This window comes from Halichoerus grypus, chromosome 1 (genome assembly GCF_964656455.1).
Source record: "Halichoerus grypus chromosome 1, mHalGry1.hap1.1, whole genome shotgun sequence".
NCBI classification, from domain to species: domain Eukaryota; kingdom Metazoa; phylum Chordata; class Mammalia; order Carnivora; family Phocidae; genus Halichoerus; species Halichoerus grypus.
In genome coordinates, this window is record NC_135712.1 from 181,588,493 (window position 1) to 181,612,824 (window position 24,332).

Here is a 24,332-nt window from a genome sequence, read left to right on the forward strand (position 1 = left end):
TTCTTTTTTTTTTTTTTTTTATAAAGATTTTATTTATTTATTTGAGAGAGAGAGAATGAGAGAGAGAGAACACATGAGAGGGGATAGGGTCAGAGGACGAAGCAGACTCCCTGCCGAGCAGGGAGCCCGATGCGGGACTCGATCCAGGGACTCCAGGATCATGACCTGAGCCGAAGGCAGTCGCCTAACCAACTGAGCCACCCAGGCGCCCCAGAAGTTTCTTTTTTAGAAGTGAGCCCCATATGTCTCATCTAAGTGGCCAGTACAGAAACCCAATAATGGGATTTGACATTTCATTTTGTGGGCTAAGAACACAGCAGTTATAGTAATGAATTTCTGATTTTCAAAATACTGGGATTAGAAATACTGGCTGGGATGGCAGCAAAGACCTCATGGAAAAAAATGCTGGCTGACTACAAGTCTCTAAGCAGGGTGTTCTCTGGATTTGGCTAAAGCTGACTCAGGACAAATACATGGCAAATAAAGAGGACAAGTAGGTTTAGAAAGAAGTTATTTACCACTTTAATAGGGCTGTCCAGCATTTGGTCACATAGATCATTCTGAAACCTAATTGCTTTAATGGTCTTCCTGAATCTTCAGATTCAGAAGAGATCTGAATACTCTTGGAAAAAGCAAATCAAACATAGAAAGAGGTGCCGTGATAAGACTTGTGGCTACAGCACTATGTACTTAATGATGCCAGGCTTTGGATTTAATCGGAGGATATTTCTTCAGTCTAGGACAGCTATACCAAGCCTTAAGACATTGTATTTACAGAACTTATTAACACAGGGATCCATATTCTACCATAATTTTGCCAGAGTCTTAATAGCATGGTGGAGTCGCTCCCTCAAGAATCCTCATTGTCTTATCTGTGGAAAAGCTAGTAGTTCTAAAAATATTTTCCTGGAAGAGGTTAGAATGGTTATTATATATCAATTGAATATAAAGTATGGTTATGTAAGCCAGGCTTGCATGCTAATATTGCACGGGTAGAAAGCAATAAAACAGGACGATGTGCTTCCTTGGGCCATCTGGTAGAAACAGAAGGAAGCTCTCGATTCAGTATGGTTATGATGCCTCAGATTCCAGGAGTCCACCTGTAGCTGGCCTTCCAGTGTGAGTGCCATGGTGAAATTTCAAAAGGGGCACATGTCTTCTTCCTTGCCAGTAAAAAAAGAAACTGCGACAAAACAAAACAAAACATCCAAACTCAAAGAGGTACACCAGCCGTCTCAACCTGTGGCATTGTTCATTTCTTGAAGAGAATATATAATATTTCAAAATATTATATATATACATATATTTAAAATGGTACAAAGTAACTATAGATCCAAATTAGAAGATAGTTGATCGTTCTTCGTAATCCCAAAAATTTTCATTGAGAAAACCGTTTTTTTTTTTTTTAAACCCACTTTCCATGGTGCTGCCAAAAGCGCGGGGTCTTCTCACTATAGGATACTTTGTGACACACAGTAAAAGCACTGTGATTATCTGGTAACCAGTCAAAGTGCAAATAAGAAATCCATTTGGCTTGTAATGTGTAAGATGTTTTAAATTCTTAAAATGTATTTTCCGCAGAGGTGATTTTCCTTTGCTACTATAACAAATGCTTCCATTAGGTTCTTGGGTGAATCTGAAACCAAAGAAAGAAAGAAATTTCAGGGAGAAAAGAACAAAATGAAGGCATAAAGAAAGGTGAATAGGCAGAAAATGAGGACATCTTGAATTTATAGTACGTTGCTTCTTTCAAGTGCTCTGAAGCCAAAAATGTTAATCTAGAGCCGTAGTTCTCAAATGGTGATCAAAAAGCACACTGACAGGCCATCGTATTTTTTATCAATTCATTACTTTTATTTTGCCACAGCTGAGGAGATAGACTCTGGAGCAATGAATAACCATGACTGGCTTCATGGGCACATGATCTATACAGTTGCACAGAGTCCTGTGCTGAACAGGGCCCCACACTTCATTTAATGACCTGCTATTGCAGTCTTGAAATTATTACTAATTTTTGAACAAGAGGCCTGCGTTTTCATTCTTGCACTGGGCCCTTCGGAATACGTAGTTAGTCCAGTGTGTTTGATGAGAATTTGAACTGAGTAGGTCATTCCGTGGCCTTGTCAAGTTGACCGGCTATAAGATATTAAAGGGGTGGCATAAGGTAAAGTCACTGCCAAGATTAGAACACATTTTCTTAGGAACACAGGAGACCCTTGCAGGATGAGGAACTCTTCCTCCCAATGACATAGTACTCAAGGGCAACCAAGAGCATACTCCTACCACTACTGGTACCATTTAATATATTTGAATATGGTCCCAAAGACTCTAATGTTCAAAAGGATGCATGCACAGAGAGTCACTGGTTTGGGGCAGAAATGATGATTCTAAGAGAGTTGAAGGTTCTACTTTAGAGTTCTAGGACATAGGCATTTTTCTTCATCATCTCTTAGTTCTTTATAGTCTTAGGAATTGAGTGTTCTGAGTCCAGGCGTGGAGTCCATGAAAAGGTTTCAGGGTTGGGTGGGAACAGTAATAAAAGTTTGCTTTCAAAAGTTGGTTGCGCCCAGGGCAGCATGTATGAGAAATCTTCACACATTTATTTTTTTATCCTCTCCATATGAATAACAGACTCTTCCAAACTTTGGTTTCCTACATTCTAGTAGTGTTTATCACCTTCTGTTTCCACTGTCTTCTTCTTCATCAAAAGGAGGGAGAAAGTGACATTTACAAAACTGAATTGGAATTGCCTTTCTATCGACTTGCCATTCCCACCCCCATCGTACCCCCCAACCTTAGGCCCTACCCTTCATGGAAGAACAGGAGATGGGTCGTATCTACCATCACATCCCTAAAACCTTAATACACTAACTTTAGATAGAAGAGGCTTAAATATATTTGTTGGTTAAAGAAATGAATGAGTTCACTCTAACCCAGGGGCAATTGTAACAGCATAAATTGATTTATTTTTCCTTCTTGCCATTTCCAAATCCACCTCCCCCTGCACTGCTCCATATTCCTACCCTTCTCTCTTAAAGGTAGTTCATGCAAAATGGTCTGGACATCAGGATTGTAAAGGCTTTCATAACACTTCAGACCAGGTGGAAATTTTGAGAGAATTTTGAATGATAAAGCTTGGATATGTCAAAGCTGGTACTTTACACTTCTCTAATATAAAAAGCATTGGCTGATGAGAATGGATGGAGACATGCAGGGTCAGAGTCACTATTAGGAGGATGGGCCCAGGAGGGTGTGGACAAATGAATGTAGTGGATTTGTGTAAAACATCAATTTGACAAGACAGCCATTGTGTTTAGGTATGCAGTCAGAGGTCTGCTAACTCACCCTTTTAGGGAAGGCAGCTTGACTCCACCTTGTGGAAATCTAACTGTTGATTTTCTCATTAGTCTGAAAGATACTAACGAAGTCGCCTGATACGTTCCCAGGTATTATACCAGATTATGTTCTGCTATTTTAACCTGCTGATTTTTCCTTCCAAGCACCTTTAGTTTTCTCCTCATTTTATTCCCTTCCTCATTATGTCCCCAAACAACGAATGTTCACTTTTTACATGTGAATTTTTACAGCATTGTCAAACAACTTATTTTCTCCAGGGAGAAGTCTACCTTTCTAAATTAAGGCATCATTCCTGAATACACAGAGTATACATTTAGGGCTGAATGCATTGGATACAGCATCCCCAACTTTCTTTTTTTAAAACACATATACCATATTATACCTTATTATTTTGTATATATTAAATATAATATCTATTATAGGGAATTAGCTCATCTGATTTTGGAGATTGGCAAATCCAGAATCTACAGAGCCAATTTTCCAATAGCGTCATCAACTTTCAAACTTATGTTTTTGATATATATGTTTAAAGAAAAGAAATAAACCAACAGGTTTCTAAAACCATAAGAGAAGATCTCTTGTCACTATCAGGATTGGTGAGTCTTGCCACAGACTAACAACAAAGCAATTTAATGAAACAATTGAAGCAATGGTTAAGAGGGAATAGGGTTAAAATTTAGCCTTGACACTTCACCCAGATGTACCAGACTTCTCCCCAGGTGGGTTTCTGTCACCAGCTTTATTGTACCCCTTGCTAGGTTTTGGAAAACTTCTCAAGGGTAACTATTTTCTCTCTGTAAAATGACATTCAGGAAGCTTCCTCTTTTCCTTAGGTTTATTCTCCTCAATCTCCTGAAAGGGAAGTCTGTACCTGATTCTACTTATCTTTTCTCCTTCCTTCTGTACGTTATATTATCACCTAGATCTAATTTTCTCAAGGCTTTCCTTCAGATTGTGGCCCGTTAACCCTGGCTAGTTCCCATTCTGCTGTGTCTGGTCCTTTAAATGAAACATAATTAAAAAACAAATAAAGAAAAAGAAAAAGAAAAAACAAAAAAAATAAATGAAACAATGAATTTCTACTTTCCATCCTCCTTAAAAAAATGAGCATCATGAAAGTCTGAATTAGATCACAGTTTGAAATATCTTTTGTTTATCTACATTTCACAGACTGCTGAGGATTTGGCTTGGGATGATAAGGTTTTGAAAAAAACCTATATAAGGAAAAATGACATCTTGGACTCTATCTTGCAAATTTCTTCATATTGGAGTTACTTTTAAAAATTAACAGTATGAAGGAAACTCTCAGTTGCTATTAACAAGCTGGGCATGTTTCTTCTGTCTTTTTTGATTTTATGTTTTCTTTTCTTTTTTTTTTTTTTTCCTGAGAGCACTCTCTTTGAATCAGTCTTACACATAAGAACCAGAGGTGATTTTCTTTATTTTTCTTCTTACTTTAAGAACTTGATTTTTTTTATCCTAAAGATTACTTCTTAGATAAGAACAGAACAATGAAAGCCTATGACTCATAATTAAAGTACATCTGTCTATTAAACTGTTTTTAAAAGTTAAACTGCCAGAGGCAATATTTGAAGTTTTAGGCGTATTTATATACCCTGACAGGGAAAATCACATAGGGCATACTAGAAAAATTAATATAAAACCTATTTTGGAGCACATCGTCTAAGGACTGGTGTTGGCATGTCATTTATACAGAAGGGAAAGCGCCTGTACGTATCAGCTGGACTTAATTGTGCCTTTGTGTTTAAAAGTATGTATTTCACTGTGAATTTCTTTGTAAGGAAGTGGGGAAGAAAATTAAGTAAGTAATAGTGTCTGAGTCCTCTCAAGGTGTAAAAAAGTACAGCTTTTCCTCGTGTTTCCTTTTTCCTTCTCTAAAGACAGTGTGGAGATTTATTAGTTGAGTGATGTATTGCTCACATGACTACAGAGCAATCTCTTGTTTCCTTGATTGAAATGGACACACACATTAGAACAGGTACATCCTCTGCTTTCAAACCAACTGCATGGGCGATTTATTTCTCTTGTACACTCAACTGTCTTGGTTGCATTCAGCCCACCCAGGACAGTAGCAAACACAGTGCGCTCCAGACTCTATTACTGTGATCAGACCTGCACTGTACTTCTGGGAGAACAGAAAATGTCTGGGAGATATTTACAATATGTTTTAAAATACACTCTACAGAGGCCAAATCAAAGAAAGTTACACAGTCATAAAAAGTAGCATTAACATTTCTGTGTTTTGTTTATTTATATTCTGTCTTCCAAAGAGTCTCCTAGTTGGTACCCTTGGAATTTCACATACTTAAATCCTGAAATAATTTGACTTGTATTATTGTTCTTTACTGAGTTTCAGGTCTGGAGGAACCATGAGAGCAGGCTTATGTTCAATAAAAGGAGATCAGTTATCATTTGAAAGAGGAAATGGAGATTTGGCAGAATAAAATATATTAGCAACCTGCTTGAAGTAATGGTGATCAAATTCCAATCATACCGGCCATGATTCAGAATAGCAGAAAACCAACTTGTGAGGGCATCTTCAGACTGTTTGGTGGTATTAGTTTCAGGCAAAATGTAACCAAAGGGAAACCTGAAATCCACTCTCCATCAGTTAATGAAGATGGTTTCTGGAGGTAAATGTCATGAACTGGATTCATTTTCGAATAATCTCTCCTGAGGGTGTTTCTTTAAATTGAAATATGATAATCCATGCTGAGCATCTCAGGTGCATGAAAATACATGTTAACAGGCTAAGATGTTCAGGAACCTCTCCTGGCCATGAGCCAAGGAGGTATAGCCATTTACTGCTGATTGTAGTCAATACGGGCAACTAAATTTGATATGCAAAGAGTCTCTACTTATTTTATATATAAAATATGTTTTATAAGGTATTATGTTTTCTGCATCACAAGGGTGCAAGTATCAGTTTTATTTCTTGAAAAGATAACGCTGAGAAGAAAGATCAACTTAAAACTCATTATACAGGGGTGGGAGTCACAGATGTCCTTTTAAATTTGAGCCACCCTTTTGGAAGCCTACAAGTTCAACATGTTGGAATTTTTAACTAGTAGAGCTTGCTTTCAACAATACCCAATGCATTAAAATACATACACATGTAACAGGGCTCACGGTCACATGATATAGATATGTGTAACCCTACTGGTTGTAAAAATATGAACATAGTTCTGTAGTACATTTGAATAAAGACTTTCTTAAGTGCTCTGAGTGCAACCCCCTCCCCCCATCTTCCCCCCTTTAGGACTCCCACACTTTCCTATGATCTAGTATCTATAGGGTCAATGGCTGGCCTAGCGGGGCCTTTCCTATCTGCCATCACAACACCAATTCTGATGAGTTGGATGGCCTCACTATGCAGGTTATTATATATTTTGAAGATAACTCCTTATTTTACCACAGAAACCAAGGAATGAAAATTCACATCACAAAAACCTTTCACTTCCTTAAAAGACCATCAAATAATTCTTTGAAAGACCTATAGAAAATGGCTGTACTTAAATGCAGTCCTTTTCAGCAAACCATCTGGGTGAATTAAGCAAGACCCTTATTTTATAAGCTCTTTTGAGCACTATAGTTGTTGGCTGAATTATTTGAATAATTACTGTTCCTCTTCCTTTGGCTATGGCAACCCAGCCTTATTTATGAGGCAGTCACAGAAACACTGAACTGCTCACTATGGAAAAATGAAGTACAATCTCTAACTTGAGATTAACCGATATGAATGGTTAAGAATGTTTTCTGTCAGGGAAAAGGCTTTCTTGTCTCCTGTTCAAACCTTCTCTGGGGGTTGATTATAGAACACAAAGGTAAACAGTATGGTTGGTAACATGCATGAGACATTTGAAAGAAATAAACTTACTCTTGTAGTCTTAATTTTATTGCCTGTAGCGCACATCCATCCGGAATTATCAGGTAGTGTCTTACATTCTTCTCCCTCTAGACAAGGCTCCATCTCACACCACCATTTCCCAATCACTATGGAAGCTGCACAAAACAAGAAACAAGGGTGTTTGCATTCATCCAAACAACTTGGGCATGGGTGCTGTGACCCTCTGGAAGTGTCAATTCTCTTTGAAGCACAGTAGTTTCTCTTTAAGCTTCTATGACTAGCTAAGAATTCTCTCTGAAGAAGAGTAATATTTTCATGTATCAGTCTTACATCACAAATATAATTTTATGCTGCCTGGTTTGATCAAGCAACATTTTGTCAAAAATCTCCTCAGACAATAAAAGATGAAAACATATGGATTGGGGAGACATACTTTTTGGAGGAAATTTTATGTTAGTTTTCACAAACCAAGGACCTGTGCTATTTATTTGCAGGGAAGAGGACAAAAGTATTAACTGCTCTTCAGAATGACAGAGCTATTCCTTCAGAAAGCCCAGTTTATCCACCCAGCGTTAGGGTTTATCCCCCAGCCTAATGCCTTTGAGAAAAAACAAAATGACTGAAAGCATGAAAGAAAACCTGCAAAATAAAAACTAAGAGTAATAATTAATAAAAGTATTTGTTTACAATCAAAGTTATATTTGATGTGAGCTGGGTTTCCTTTTGATGTTTGATGTGATGTGGCTGAAACTTTAGAAAGTTAAGCCTCTGATAAAAAAGCCTTACTTTTCAGGGTAATAGCAGAGATGACCACAACACAAAGCTGGCAACGAATTTAGTGGATCTATTTATAGCACAGACTTGTTTTTGTTTTTGTTCTTACCAAAGAAAAGGTGTACAACTTTTATAGTATTTTGAATGCATGGGAGTTCACAAAAAAGTGGCTAGACTTTTCCATTTTATTTTTGTTTTGATAGTAAGATTTTATAAAATAGTGACTGGATGCACTCCACACAAATCAAGAAGCTCTGCATCTTCCCTAATGCCTTCATGAGAGAAGAATTATTTCTGCCATCCCAAATTCTCAAAATGTCTCCCAGTGTCTCTTTCCAGCACTTTCTGATTGGCTGTTTTCATACTGGACGGGAACCCTAGTTCTGTAGATACTCACCCCTCAGCCCCTTACCCCCCAAAGAAGAGTCCCCACCATGATGCTTCCTCCTCACAAAGACAAAGAGGTCAGATGACATCTGTTAACATCACAGAGGATTCATATTAAAACAGAATGGAGTGATACTCCCCCCTTGGCAAAGTGAAGCAGGAGCACGTTGAAATTCTCCACCCACCGAGCATTAGGCATTCTGTAGAGGGATTACATTGCTAACTTACAAGCAGAATGGTTTAAACATCCGGCCATCCACCTGCATTCAAGTTTTCCTCTTTCTACACTACCCTTACTTTGGACTTTCCCTCCTTTGGAATCCAGTGTATGGATTGCAAACTTTTGATATTATATGCAAAATCATATAATTATCCAGTCAATTTAAGGAATTTTCCAAGGGTAATTTTGCCTCTGTTTGATTCATACCCTATGTGTGGACCAGGCTGAATGACATAAAATAAATCTCCATTGGAATATAGCGTGCAAGTATAGCAAGTAAAATCTTGTAAATGGTCTATCCGCATGCAAAACGATGTGATATTTTGGTAAAACACGGAGTAGTAACAGAAGACACAAATCCTCCACAGGGTACAAAATGATTATGAGAGCTAAGAGTGCTTTTCTTTTCTTTTTTTTTTTAAAGATTTTTCATTTATTTATTTGACAGAGAGACACAGCGAAAGAGGGAACACAAGCAGGGGGAGTGGGAGAGGGAGAAGCAGGTTCCCTGCTGAGCAGGGAGCCCGATGCGGGGCTCGATCCCAGGACCCTGAGATCATGACCTGAGCTGAAGGCAGACGCTTAACGACTGAGCCACCCAGGCGCCCCGAGTGTTTTTCTTTTCTTTTCTTTTCTTTTTTAAGATTTATTTATTTACTTGAGAGAGTGGGGGTGGGGGGAGAGGGAGAGAGAGAAAGCACGAGTGTGCAGGTACAAGTGGGGGAGGGGCAGAGGGAAAGAATCTCAAGCAGACTCCCACTGAGCACGGAGCCTGATGTGGGGCTCAAACTCACAACCCAGGAGACCATGACCTGAGCAGAAACCAAGAGTCAGATACTTAACTGACTGAGCCACCCAGGTCCCCCTGGAGTGTTTTTCTTTTCAATAGCAGGGCTCTGTTGATGAGGATGTGGAATAGGGCCACATTCCAGTCATAGGTAAGAGAACTTATTTATGTGAATTAATAGGTGACAATAGTAAATAAGAGATGCATGTATTTTGGCAGCAAGAAAAACACTTGTAGTGTTGAAAGGGGACAAAAATAAATTGTCAGGTTTCCGGTAACATAAGATAAAAGTCAGGGTTTGGCAGTGTTTATCGAGAGCCCACAATCTAAAGCTTCCTTTTGGCCGGCACTCAGTCAGCAACAGGCTGGTGACATTTGCCACACTTGTCCCCTGAAATCCCACCTAATATCTCACGATAGCTGCCCTGAATCGACACCAAGAATGGAAACCCTCTGATCTTAGCTCTGACGGGAAACTGCCTTTCTTGACAGTCTCCCATTTAGCGGTTGTGACTTTTTTTTTTTCCACAGAGGCACACAAATAATGAACAACTGGCAGGAAGGTCAGCTTTAGCATCTTTACTTCCTTCGGAAGGACACTGTGCCCTCTTCTTTAGGCTGCTCTCTGCCCTCTCCGAGCTGACCTACTTTGTTGCAAGCTAACAAAACAGTTTCTCTTTCTCTTAAGCGTTAATATCTTCTCAATGACAATGTAGACAATAGGAAAAAGAAGGCATCTCAAAACCCACAGATCACCTTTAATTCCAGGTAGTAAAGGTGCACTGGCTCACAGGGAAAAACAAAAGGCTTTCTAAGAATTAAAACGTCCCCAGACCCGCCTATAATCTCTAAAAATTCATATTACACTTGCTTCTCCTAATTAGAGTTTGATGCTTTGACATTACCCTCTGGTTTATTAGAATCTAGTTCATTATTCCGGTGTTGCTTTTCTAAAGATGCTATTAGGCTGATTTTGCTTCTGATTTATGCATTACACAGTCATTTTAATGTATATCACTTCATGTCCTAGGTCAAACTATAGTCTTTTTTCCTAATTTTTTTTCATACACTCATATTTCCTGAAAAAACTTTAAGAAAATTCAGAGAGGATTTATAAATTGCTCCCTCTTCTCCCACACTGGAAGCTACCTAAAACCTTCAGATTATTGAAAGAGGAATGATTGATTAGATTTAATACAGCGAGCTAATATGAATGTTACTTAACTGTTTTTATAATTCTTCTTATGAAGATACTTGTAATAAGAAAAATGTAAAAACAAATAATTGTAAATATCTTGAATTATAATGGTCAGTGCAGTAATAAAAATGACAACTGACATTTTTGATGGCCTCTTCTGTGTTAGGTACTTTAAATATATTATCTTAATCTTCATAGCAATCCTAAAGGTGGGGATTATTTTGAACTTATTGTATGGATGAAAAAACTGAAGGCCAGAGGGGTTAAATAACTTTGCCAAGCTTACACTGGTAGGAAGTGTAGGTATTAACACTAAAATGCAGATCTGCCTAATGATGAAATCTATGGTTTGTATCATATAAGTGCAAACTCATTCAAGTTTTGTGTTCAGGATTCACAGAACTCTTAAAAAGCATTTACTGACTGCTGAGTGAATGAATGAATTCTCTCTGGTATATGATTATTGAAAATAAATTTCAAATAAACCCAAAACACTTGAGGCAAACACAAAACATTTAGTTTCTTATAAAATTAAGTTAATGTAAAAAAAATATTTTGGGTAAGAGCCAGTTTATATCACACTTGTTTCTTCCTAGACTGAGCTACATGTTGCTCAATTTTACTACTTACAGTGTTTTGGTAAAAAGTCCCAGTAGTGAACAATTTTTGAGGCCACAAGAAATTTGTGAAGTAGATGACTAACTTCTATGAGGACTTTTTATCCCCTAGAAGAACTGAGTTAATTAAATATCAGCTGCAAAAACCAACCCTCTCTTATCTGTGGTGATTATGAAAGAGGCTCCCTTTTAACCCTGGAGTTCTGGAATTTGCTTTACGAATGTGTCATATTCAGGAAAATATCTGAGCTTCAACTTTTTCAAGAATGTTCATCTTTCCTTGAGAGATTTTTAAAATCACTAAAGCTACCTTAATCATGAGTTTTGATTTCACCCTTATACCAGGTCATGTTGCTACAGAGCAAAGAGAGACTGTCAAAGGAGAATCAAGCCATCTTTCAGTGATAAATCTTAAATAGACCAGAAATCCTTTTTGTTGTTGTTGTTATTACTGTTTACTTTGAGGCATTTTCCCATGTAAAGAGAACAAGGTACTGATAAGCAATGGACTTAATAAATACAGCACATATGCATTATCTTGTTGAGGAGGTACAGTCCCTGTTCATCATTTCAATAGACAATATTTGGGTCTCAACTCAGTAAAAGTTCTTTGCACACTTTCTGTAGTCAAAGGACTACCCGATTTAGTGAGATGGATAAAATAATGAACATGACATAGTTCTTGCCCTGAGAGCTTATAGCTCAGCTCAGAGTTTCTCAACATGGGCACGATTGGCATTTTGGCATGAATTACTGTAAGGGGGTATAAATGAGCAAAGTGCTTGCTTGGCAGTAAGTACATTATTGTGCTAGAAGAGTAGGCTCACACTGGGGAGTGGAAAGAGAAAATCTTAATAAGATTGTAGAAGTTCTTGAAAGCATGAAGCTCAGGTTTATTTTTCCCCCCTTAAAGAAATGGAAGTCACTGAATATTCTAGATTCTGTGTGCAAATGGAAGACACGATTAACAGGGTGGTTGGGAAAGATGTATTTGGCAGTGATGTTCAAGATGGAAGAAGGAGGAAGCAAGCAGCTGAAATGCCACATAAACATGGCAGCATTTACACAGAAGGGATAGGCATTGATTTTGGTTGCCTACTCCAGAATTGTGAAGAAGGGCAGAGCTGAAAGTGATGTTAGGAACAACTGAGGAAACTATATGGCCAATAACTCAACGACATCAACTGTAACCCTCACTACATTGGTCTAGAATTACTAGCTCATGTATCTGCCTATTCACCAGGCAATGTGCTTCTGGAGTGCAGGGATCCTACTGCATTCATCTTTGAATGGCATGGAGTAACTCAAGACAGGTTTAGAATTTATAAATGAGTGAATTAAAAAAAAAAGAAATAGAGAAAAATAAAAAAAATAGTGCTTATATCAAAAGATTGGGAGAATTTCATGAGAAAGTGCATTCAAAGCACTTAGCAGAGTGTCTGCCATTCAATAAATGTTCAGTAAATATTAGCTATTATTATCATTGGCATCATTATTTTTATTACTCTAAAGAATAAAATCACTCCAAAACAGAAAAGGCAATTCTTCACAGAGTGAGAGAGTGAACCATTGTTCTTCAATATTATGCCAAACTCTCAGCTTGCTTCTATGACTTACGAGAGTTTGAGCATAAATTAAATGGCTGAACATCTGATTTCATTCATGTTCCCAGAGTAGGTTATAAGTACATCAATCAAGACAAATTTCTGGGCTCAGTTTTGTGCAACCTGTCATGCAGTTTAGGCAATGGCTGGAACTCCATGAGAGGACTGGGACAGCTCTCCTGCCTTTCTTTATGCACAGGTTGTTGGAACAGCTATTACAATGCTTCTGTGACTCCCTCTGTGTTATTGTCTTTATCAAAGTAAACAGAAAGTTAAAGGCATAGAATACTGTGGCCTGCAGTCATTCCAAACTCCCTCCTTCCCGTGAGCCCACATTTAAGGATAGGATCCAGGGTGGAGAAGCATTATGTAATGGTTAAGCTCTAAACTCTTGGATATAGGCTAGAGAGACCTGGATTTGAATGTTAAGCCTACTACTCAGTGATAGTATGGCTTTGGAAAGTTGTTCAGGTCAAGTCTAAGGTTCTTGAGTTATAAATGCAGTTAACAGAAATCACAACTGGTTATAGTAAATTTTAGATGAGATCAACATCTTAGTGCAATACATAATAAACTTTATACTCAACATGTGGCAGTTATTCTGTTATTTGTCCATGTGTCCTCTATCCAGCTATGTATGCATCCATCCAATTATCTTCATAGAGAGTTAACGCCTTATCTTTAATGGAAGCTTATACTAATTGTGGGATGCATATATTCAGTTTTTGCTAATTAGACCATATTTATTTATTTGTAGGATCTACAGTATATTTCGGAAACATACATGGAATTAATGATGTGATTGATTAGTATTGCTTTCCTTCTACAAATTCTATTCCAGTGTTTTTCAAACTGGGGCAATTTTATCTTCCTTGAAGATATTTGAAGACAAAAGTTATCTCTTATTTATTCAAAAGTTATTCATTAACTGCTGTTAATGACATAAATAACTATAAAACAGACACAGTTCCTACCCTAAAGTGGCTTACAGTCTATTGTGGGAGAAATACTCTAATTATAATGATGTGATAATATATACGGACAAATTATGAAAAGGATACTGGAGAAACTAATGAGTGGATCTGCTTTGTATCGTCAGACTGAGGGTACTAAGAAGAGCCCTCATTAAACATAGGCATGCTTATATCTTTTCAAATTAGTCTTTTCACTTTCTTTGGGTGAATACCCAGTAGTGGAGTTATTGGATCATATGGTAATTCTATTTTTAATTTTTTGAGGAATCTCCATATTCTTTTCCACAGTGGCTGCACCAATTTATATTCCCACCAACAATGCATGATGGTTCATTTTTCTCCACATTCTCACCAACACGTGTTATTTCTTTGTGTGTGTGTGTGTGTGTTTAAGCCATTCTGACAGGTGTGAGGTGATATCTCATTGTGGTTTTGATTTGCATTTCCCTGATGATGAGTGATGTTGAGCATCTTTTCATGTGTCTGTTGGCCATCAGTATGTCTTTTTTGGAAAAATGTCTATTCAGGTCCTCTGCCTATTTGTAAATTGGATTGTTTGTTTTTCTGGTGTTGAGTTGTAGAAATTTTTAATATATTTTGTACATTAACCCTTCATCAGATGTATCATTTGCAAATATCTTCTCTCATTGGTAGCTTGCTTTTTTGTTTTGTTGGTGGCATCATCACTTACAATAGCCAAAATATGGAAGCAATGGAAGTGTCCATCAATAGATGAATGAATAAAGAAGATGTGGTATGTACACACACACACACACACACACACACACACAGAGGAATATTATACAGCCATAAAAGAGTAAGATCTTGACATGTGCAACAACATAAATGGACCTAGAGGGTATTATGCTAAGTGAAATAAGTCAGACTAAGAAAGACAAATACCGTATGATTTTACTCATATGTGGCATCTAAAAAACAAAACAACTGAATTAAAAAAGAAAAGCAAAAAAGGCAGAATCAGACCTATACGTACAGAAAACAAACTGATGGCTGCCAGAGGGAAGGGAGGTGGGGGATGGGCAAAAGGGGGTGGGAGATACAGGCTTCCAGTTACGGAATGAGTGTTATGGGAATAAAAAACAGGCATAGGGACTATAGTCAATGCTACTGTAATAGCATTGTAAGATGACAGATGGTAGCTACACTTGTGGTGAGTATAGCATAAAGTATATAAAATTTGAATCACTATGCTGTACACTTAAAACTAATGTAACATTGTGAGTCAACTACTTTATAAGTCAATCAGAGAAAGACATGTATCATATGACATCACTGATATGAGGAATTCTTAATCTCAGGAAACAAACAGGGTTGCTGGAGTGGTGGGGGGTGGGAGGGATGGGGTGGCTGGGTGATAGACATGGGGGAGGGTATGTGCTATGATGAGCGCTGTGAATTGTGCAAGACTGTTGAATCACAGATCTGTACCTCTGAAACAAATAATGCAATATATGTTAAGAAAAAAAAAAAGAAGAAGAAGGTAGCAGGAGGGGAAGAATGAAGGGGGCGGAAATCAGAGGGGGAGACGAACCATGAGAGACGATGGACTCTGAGAAACAAACTGAGGGTTCTAGAGGGGAGCGGGGTGGGAGAATGGGTTAGCCCGGTGATGGGTATTAAAGAGGGTACGCTCTGCATGGAGCACTAGGTGTTATGCACAAACAATGAATCATGGAACCCTACATCAAAAACTAATGATGTAATGTATGGTGATTAACATAACAATAAAAAATTTAAAAAATAAATAAAATTAAAAAAAATCTATGTGGGGGAGAGAGGTAATTGGGTGATGGGCATGAAGGAGGGCACTTGATGTGATGAGCACTGGGTGTTATATGCAACCGATGAATCACTAAACTCTACCCCTGACACTAATTATACGTTACATGTTAACTAAATTGAATTTAAATAAAAGGAAAAAAATCTAAAAAAAAAAATAATAAAAAAATAAAAAATAAAAAAAGTCTTCATTGCTGAGGTAATTTAATAACTAAGTAATCAACAAAATCGTTTCCATAGTAAAGCAAATAAGTATACATATTATGAGGTAGAAGTCTAACTTCACATGAATTTTAAGATAAAAAACAAAGCATAAATCTTTTGCTTGCCATGGCCTGTTCCAAGTTATCTGATCAGAATGCAGGGGTATAGTTTCTACTGCTTTGAAAAAAGCTGTCTGCTCTGGTGACAGGGAATATTCAGAGAATTTTTGTCAACTCAAGGGAGTGCTCCTAATTCCTGCCAATACTAATATTCTTCTTTGTGCGCTCTATACCAAGGCTGGAGTCCCTGGCATATCGTGCACTTTCAGTGCATGATAACTCTATCCTTGTGCCCACTTATAAATTAAACACTGCATGTTAGTCTTGCTTTCACTAAATCAGTGGTTTTATTTTAGGAGTAAATTCAGCTATATTTTTTCATTTGTTTGTAGACATAATTTTAAATATATGCTTAAGAAGAAACACAAAGAATCGTGATTATAAAATAAATTTTCTATTGAACATTCCTGTATTCTCAAATTTAACATTCTGTGATTAAAACATTTAAGAGCAACCCCGAAGTTTATGGTAGAGTGTGATTTGTAACTTTGTTGGACCCATGCATTCTTATGTTCTTGTTTTTGCCAACCATAGAAACCTTTGTTTTTCCTCCTTAATTTAAAAGCAATATATATTCTTTTATAAAATTCAAAGCATACAGATAATTAGTGAAAGGAAAGTAAGCATAATCACATTAAGCAGAAGAAGACTGCTACCTTTGGCTATGGATTTTCCAGACTTTCTCTCTGATTATTCTTGACACAGCATCCAGAGTGATCTTTTATAATGCACATCATTTCATATCATTCCTCTGCTTAAAACTCTCCAGTGGTGCCAGCACATGGAATAAATTCTATACTCCTTACACTGGCCTTCAAAGATCCATGTTACTTGGCTCCTCCTATCTCTCCATCCACGTTTTTCTACCAGCCTCACCTCCACCCTCCATTCTGGATCAATCTTTCTATCCCTCTATCTCTTCTGCAAACATGTAAATCTCTTTTTTGATTTGGCTCACCCTCAGTCCAGGGCATGCTCATCCAGAATTGACATCAACTGAGCCTCAATTAAACTGTTTTGTTTTGTTTTGTTCTAGAGTGTCCTCTTGAAAATTTATCAAAAATAATCCATACCCACCTGGATATAGCCTGCTTTGATTTTCCTCATAGTATGTGCTACTTCCTGAATTCACACATTTTTCAGTTTATCTGGATATTTGTCCTTTCCCCCCTTTTGGCTGTAAGTTCCATGAAGGTTTGGACTTTGTATTCCCAAGTGGCTAGAAGGGTGTTGCCATATAGCAGCAGGTCATCAATATATATATTTTTAAACAGTTGAAAAAATATATACACCAACATACACATTTTTTAATAAAAGTAATATCATTCCACACATACCATCTGCTAAGCTTCTTTAAAATCTAACTATGGAATCATAAATATTTTTCCATGTCTCAAATAAATGAAATACATCATAATTTTTAGGCCTACATCACATCCCCTATTAAGGTGCATCTTATTTAACCAATCCCCTAGTTTTATTTGTCTTTTTTGTGGCTGGTTGTTTGCTATTAGTAAGGATGCTTATATTAACACCCTTGCACATATACAGTTGCAAATGTATTTAATTATTTCCCTAGGATAAATTCCAAGAAGTGGTATTTCTGAGTCAAAAGATTAAAAAAAAAAATGGTTAGCATTTGTGATATATAAACTGTCAAAAAATTGTACTAATGCTATTTCTCAGCAGAAGTACCCATTTCTCTGCACAGCTTCAAAAATACTGGTTAGAATTCTTAATGATTCCAGTGAAGCATGGATTTTGTTTGTCTTTTGGGGGGGACAGAAACATGTTCTTAGCCAGCTAGGGAACCCAGCCCACTCCCAGTCTTCATATTCCATGTTGACTATCTATGAAGTAGATCTAACATAGTAAAACACAAAAACAGCAAAATCTCAATTTCTTGGTGAATAATTCCTCCATGAGGAAATCTAACCAAGAGGGCTGTAAAATCCTGAGGAGAGAATCATGAGGTCAAACAGAGTGAAGGCTCTAAGCCAAAACGAAAACAAGGACCAAAAGAATATTACATTCTTTAGTGTAAATTGATATTTCTTGGAAGTCCCTGCTGAATGGATATACTTACTCTACACATACATCGTAGGTTTAGCAAACTCAGTGTGGAGAATCTTGCTATTTCAGAACAAAACATGCATTTATGTTTGTCCCTTTGAAATTTGGCTTCCTGGTGGTTGCCACTTCTATGTGGTCCATTTACAACCATGGCAACAGAATGGGGAGGGGGGCTGTTACCTGGATGTGGATATAGAGAAGAACTCCAAAATCTCTACATTTTAAATCAAAGGGAAAATTAGATTAAAAAACATATTTATAAGCAACTTTTTAAATAAAGATTTATTTATTTAGAGAGAGAGAGAGTGGGGTGGGAGGGGTAGGATGGACAGAGGGAGAGGGAGAGAGAGATTCTGTGCTGAGCGCAGAGCCTGATGCGGGGTTCAATCTCACAACCCTGAGATCACGACCTGAGCAGAAACTGAGCTGGACACTCAACATACTGCGTCACCCAGGCACCCCTTATAAGCAACATTTGAGTCACATGCACATGTATATATCTTTTGAGTACTAGCTCTTTGTGTTCTTACAGTTTAGAAATGGCTCTCTAGAGGAATATATTTGTACACAAGTATTTTCCCAATGTGAAAAAGTACTTTGTGAGGTTATTATTAAATTCTATACATAGTTTTTGCTAAAATTGCTACAGATTTACCATAATCAAATAATGTCAGTTAAATACATTTTCTTCTTTTCATATGTGAAATAATCACTTTTACTGTTATTGATACATTAAAATATCACTTTTGGTTGATTCCACTTTGCAACTAATCCCAAATATTGGGATTAAAAAAATTTTTTAAAAAAGAATTAAAAAATTATTGGCATCAAGCTCCTTTGCAAAACTAGCGCTTGAAATCTTGGCCTTAATGGGAAAGTTGTATACTGATTGTAAGCTCTTTCATTTCAATCTTGTTCCCACTAGAGAAGACTGATATAAATGAAATTTAAATAGAAAACACATTTCAGATGCCAACAGTGAAAAAGACTTTGTCAGCCTAATGAAAAGGTATCAATTTTCTCTACTTTATTCAATAAATTGTGAGTCATTTTCTAAATGGATTAGATTAAAGGAAAGTTCAAACTCCCAGTGAGATGCTCTTGGCACTGATGGAGACTTTAGACAAGAAGGAAAGAACAGGGCACATAAAACCTCTTAGGCCTCGTCAGATCTATAAAATTGATAGCAAGTGGGAGAGAGGTGTCTCTAACCCTGAACTCACCTATTGCCTGAGAAGCCAAATCCTGGGGAATTGAACAAGACACACAGTTTCTCTTATTTTATTAGGATGTCATGGAGGTTGAGTAAATTACAGCTGAGAACACGGAAATCTTGGGAGGGGTGAGTCCTGGGTGAAAAGCCTGTGGCTCTCAATGCTTTATATGCCTGTCTCATAGATGTATGATAAAATAAGAGAACATTATGCTATAATGCGATTATGCTCAAACAGCCTCTGTGGGAGACTTTGATACCTTCAGGTTTATTATAATTAATTTAACTTCAGAAAACATAACCTAACCTTCATGTGAGGATGAAATGTGTAAACCTTGATCATAGAAACTCTCGGATCTAATCAGATTCTTGTGTATGTGTTTGAAATGGCAAAATAATTTGATAGCTGGTTATTTTTGTAGTTTGGAAGAACTGCCCAAAACCTCTTTAAGCATTATGCATTCTTTTGCCAGCCCCTTGAGAAGTGAAAAATAAAAACCAACTGTTTTATTTTCCTCTACAGAATACCACACAACAAGCATGGTTGTTTTTTGTTGAAATGCCTGAATGGTTTGGAAGAGTTTAGCTTTCCTTATCAGAAAATATTTATAGACTATCTGCTCTATGCTTAGCACCACTTCATATAGGCAGTCTGAGTTACATAAAAGTAGGCCAGAGCTTTCACATGAATTTTAAAGTAAAAGAGGAAATAAGAAATCTTATAAGGTCCTCATTTCTAAATATTTACTTCCAATAATATCGAACACTTAGAAGCTGTGTGCTAGATGGCGGCGTAGGAAGACCCTAACTCATCTTGTCCCATGGGTACACCAAATCTATACCTACATATAGAGCTATTAGGAACAGTTTCTGCACAACAAATGATAGGGGGACCACATAAAGAAGGGTAGAGTAGATGGAGATATGGTAATGATGGCACCTACCCCCCCCACCCCCCCACCCCCCCGCCCCGCAGTGTGATGATCTGGAGTAGGAAAGGATATCACTGAGGCCAGTGCACCAACTTGCCTGTCTTGGGACACAGTGAAAAAAAAAAAGCTTAAAGACAAACTAGACTATAAGTGAAGGAAATCCATTTACTAACCTTAGATTGCTAAAAGGTGGGAACTGCTAGAACTCTCTCAGGAGGGGGAGGCACTAGCAAGTTCCATTTCCTACATTTCCCCCCTCCCTTAGTAGCAGGGGTCTTGGCACCCTAGCCAGCCTTCTAGGGCAACCCAGAGAGCCCCAAGCCCCCATCTCACCCCAGCTCCAGCCATTCCATCAAGGCGGCACTGATGTGGTGGGTCCCAGGAATCCCCTGACCCACCCCTGTTCTGGCTCCAAATGTCCCACCAAAGTGGCTCTGTCGTAACATGCCCCAGGAGCCTGGTCCACACCCACATCAACTTCAGCTGTTCCACCAGGCTGGCCCTGGTGTGGTACACCTTGGGACTTCCCTGGCCCACACTGGCTCCAGCTCCAGCGCGTCTACCAAAGCTCCCAGCACATGCAGTCTACAGAGGGGAGGTTCCTACACAAGGTGACTCCTTCCAGACGGGGAGAGGTGGTTGCTCCACCTAATTCATAGGAAAAAATACAAGTCAAACAGAATGAGGAGACAGAGAAGTATGTTTCAAATGAAAGAACAAGATAAAATTCCAGAAGAAAACCATAATGAAACAGAGATAATTTACCTGATAGAAAGTTCAAAGTGATGGTCTTAAAGATGTTCACTGAAGTCACCAAAGAATGGGGGGGACACAGTGCGAACATCAGCAAAGAGTTAAAAAATATGACAGAACCGGTCAGAGTTGAAGAATACAATAACTGAAATAAAAAATACACTAGGGAGAATCAACAGTGATTAGATGACACAGAAGAATGGATCAGCAATCTGGAAAACAAGGCAATGGAAATCATCCAATCAAAATAACAAAAAGAAAAAAAAGAATTTTAAAAAGTGAAGTTAGTTAAAGTAACCCCTGGGAAAACATCAAGGGTATTAACATCCATTTTATAGGTGGCCCAGGTGAAAAGAAAAAGAGAAAGAGGGCAGAAAACTTATTTGAAGAAAAAATGGCTGAAATTTCTCTAACCTGGGGAAGGAAACAGACATCCAGCTTCAAGAAGTACAGAGTTCCAAACAAGAAAAGCCTAAGAGATCCACATCCAAGACACATTATAATAAAAATGACAAAAGTTGAAGATAAAGAATCTTAAAGACAGCAAGAGAAAAACAAATAGTCACATAGAAGGGAAAGCCCACAAGACTATCACCTGAATTTTCAGCAGAAATTTGCAGGCCAGAAGAGACTGGCATGTAAAGTGCTGAAAGGGAAAAACTTAAAACTGAGAATACTCCCTGGCAAAGAATGCTATCATGGTCATGGATGGGAAGAATTAATATTGTTAAACTGATAAGAACAGATACTACACTTGATCTTAGCCAAAAGGCCGAGAAGCGATAGAATTAATATTGTTAAAAGGTCCAAACTAACCAAAGCATTCTACAGATTCAATGCTATCCTCATCAAAATACCAATGGTGTTTTTCATAGAACTAGAACAAAGAATCTTAAAATTTGTATGGAACCACAAAAAGCCCAGAATAGCCAAAGTCATCTTGAGAAAAACAAAGCTGGAGGCATTTTGCACCCTGATTTCAAACTACACTACAAGGTGACAGGAATCAAAACGATATGGTACTAGCATGCAAACAGATACATAGGTCAATAGAATAGGATAGAGAACCCATACATAAACTCAGAAATATATGGTCAATTAATCTATGACAAAGGAAGTGAGAATATACAATGGAGAAAAGACAGTCTCTTCAACAAATGGTGTTGAGAAAACTGGACAGCTACATGAAAAAGAATGAAACTGGGCCACTATGTTATACCATACATAAAAATAATTCAAAAGGGCTTAAAGCCTTGAATGTAAAACCATAAACATCCTGGGAGATAACAGGCAGTAAATCCTTTGACAGGATTCTGAGCAATAATTTTTTGGACCAGTCTTCTCAGGCAAGGGCAGAACAAGCTAAAATAACAAATGGGACTACATTGGACTAAAAAGCTTTTTCATGGTAAGGAAAACCATCAACAAAACAAAAAGGTAACCTACTGAATGGGAGAAGATATTTGCAAGTTATACATCCAATAGGGGTTAATATCCAAAATACATAAAGAATGTACACAACCTAATATAAAAAAATATTCCATAGTATATTTACCATTTACCTAATATAAAAAAAAAAACCCACAAAAAGCCCAATTAAAAAATGGGCAGAGGGCTTGAGTAGACATTTTTCCAAAGAAGATTACAGATAGCCAACCGGTACATGAAAGGATGCTCAATTAATCATCAGGGAAGTGCAAATCAAAACCACAGTGAGATATCACCTTATACCAGTAAAAATGGCTAGTTTCAAAGACAAGAAGTAACAAGTATTGGTGAGGATTTGGAGAAAAAATACCCAGGTATACTGTTGGTGGGAATGTAAATTGGTGCAGCCTTTATGAAAAACGGTATGGAGATTCCTCAAAAAATTAAAAATTAGAACTAGCATATGATTCCGCAATTCTACTTCTGGGTGTTTATCCAAAAAGAAGAAAAGAAAACACCAATTTGAACAGAGATATACACCCCTGTGTTCATTGCAGCAGTTTACAAGGGCCAAGATATAAAAGCAACTTAAATGTCCATTGATAGATAAATGAATAGAGAAGATGTGGTAAATATACTATGGAATATTACTCAGTCGTGAAAAAGAATGAAATCTTGCCATTGACAATTACATGGATGGACATAGAGGCTACTATGCTAAGGGAACTAAGACAGCTAGAGATAGAAATATTGTATGATTTCACTTATATCTAAAATCTAAAAAACAAAATAAACCAACCAACAACACAAAACAGAAACAGACTCCTAGAAATAGGACACACTGCTCATTACTGGGGGCGGGGGGGGCAAGATGGGTAAAAGGAATTAAGTGGTATAAACTTCTAGTTATAGAATAAATAAATCATGGGGCTGCAATGTACAGCATAGGAAATATAGTTAGTAATATTGTCACAATTTTCTATGGTGACAGACGGTAACTAAGACTTAATTATGGGGATCATCTTATAATGTATAAGAATATCAAATCACTATGATGTACACCTGAATCTAATAAGGTATGTCAATTATGTTGCTATAAAAAAATCAGATACTTTATTTAAACATCCAGAATAGCTTTTAGAAACTGCCAACACACATGGGAAAAGAAAACTCACAATATTGGCACTTTGCAATTTGTTTTGTTCATCTTAATGATAGCATCAGGAAAGCTGGAAAATCAAAGGAAACCAGTAATATAAATACAACAATGTTTCAGGTGCAGTGATATGCAAAAAATTCAGAATTATAGTTGCTCTGCCTTGAGCCATATATCCCCTTCTCTTCTGACTTGAAAAGCTCTAAGTTTAGCTAAACTGGAAGTAGGATGTAATATAAACCCAAAGTTCAGTCTGGGCTGAGAATCTGGGAAGGAGGTGGGGATGGTTGTACTGGTTGTGGTGGTTTGAAAATCTCAATGTAATAGCAATCGCGATTTAGTAATGCTGATTCATTTTTAATTTTTGTATTGATCATCTCTTTATGTCAGGTGATACTAATATCCCCTTTTCTGGTTGTAGAAATGGCCAAAAAATCTTACTCTCTCTTTGTGCAGTTCTTTGCAACATGATCTCCCATCAAGGGCAGGGTGGGGGTTGAGGGGGAATGGGTGTAGTAGGTGATGGGGATTAAGGAGTGCACTTGTAATGAGCACCAGGTGATGTATGGAAGCATTGAATCACTATACCATCATACACATAAAACTAATGTAACATTGTATGTTAACTAACTGGAATTTGAATAAAAACTTTTAAAAAAAAGAAGTGGAGTCTATTTCCCCAGCCCTCCTTTTCTTTTTAATTTAAATTCATGTAATTAACATATGTGTGTATTATTTGTTTTAGAGGTAGAGTTTAGTGATTCATCAGTTGCCTATAAGACCCAGTGCTCATTACATCCTGTACCCTCCTTAATGCCCATCACCCAGTTACCCCATCCCCACCACCCACCTCCCCTCCAGCAACCCT

At 37.5% G+C, this 24,332-nt stretch overlaps 1 protein-coding gene and 1 pseudogene across 2 annotated transcripts in view; both read right to left on the bottom strand.

Annotated features, from left to right (window-relative positions):
- Positions 1 to 1,267: 1,267 nt before the first annotated feature.
- The window catches only part of TAFA1 (TAFA chemokine like family member 1), a 516,560-nt gene continuing 493,495 nt past the window's right edge, over positions 1,268 to 24,332 (bottom strand). For both annotated transcript variants that reach the window (XM_036082000.2, XM_036082001.2), the window contains exons 4-5: positions 7,256 to 7,380; positions 1,268 to 1,636 (exon numbers count right to left, since the gene is read on the bottom strand). In XM_036082000.2, coding sequence (XP_035937893.1) covers positions 1,619 to 1,636; positions 7,256 to 7,380 — 143 coding nt within the window. In that variant the 3' untranslated portion in view covers positions 1,268 to 1,618. The remainder of the gene's footprint in view (positions 1,637 to 7,255; positions 7,381 to 24,332) is intronic.
- LOC144380269 (U2 spliceosomal RNA) lies at positions 21,519 to 21,664 on the bottom strand (annotated as a pseudogene).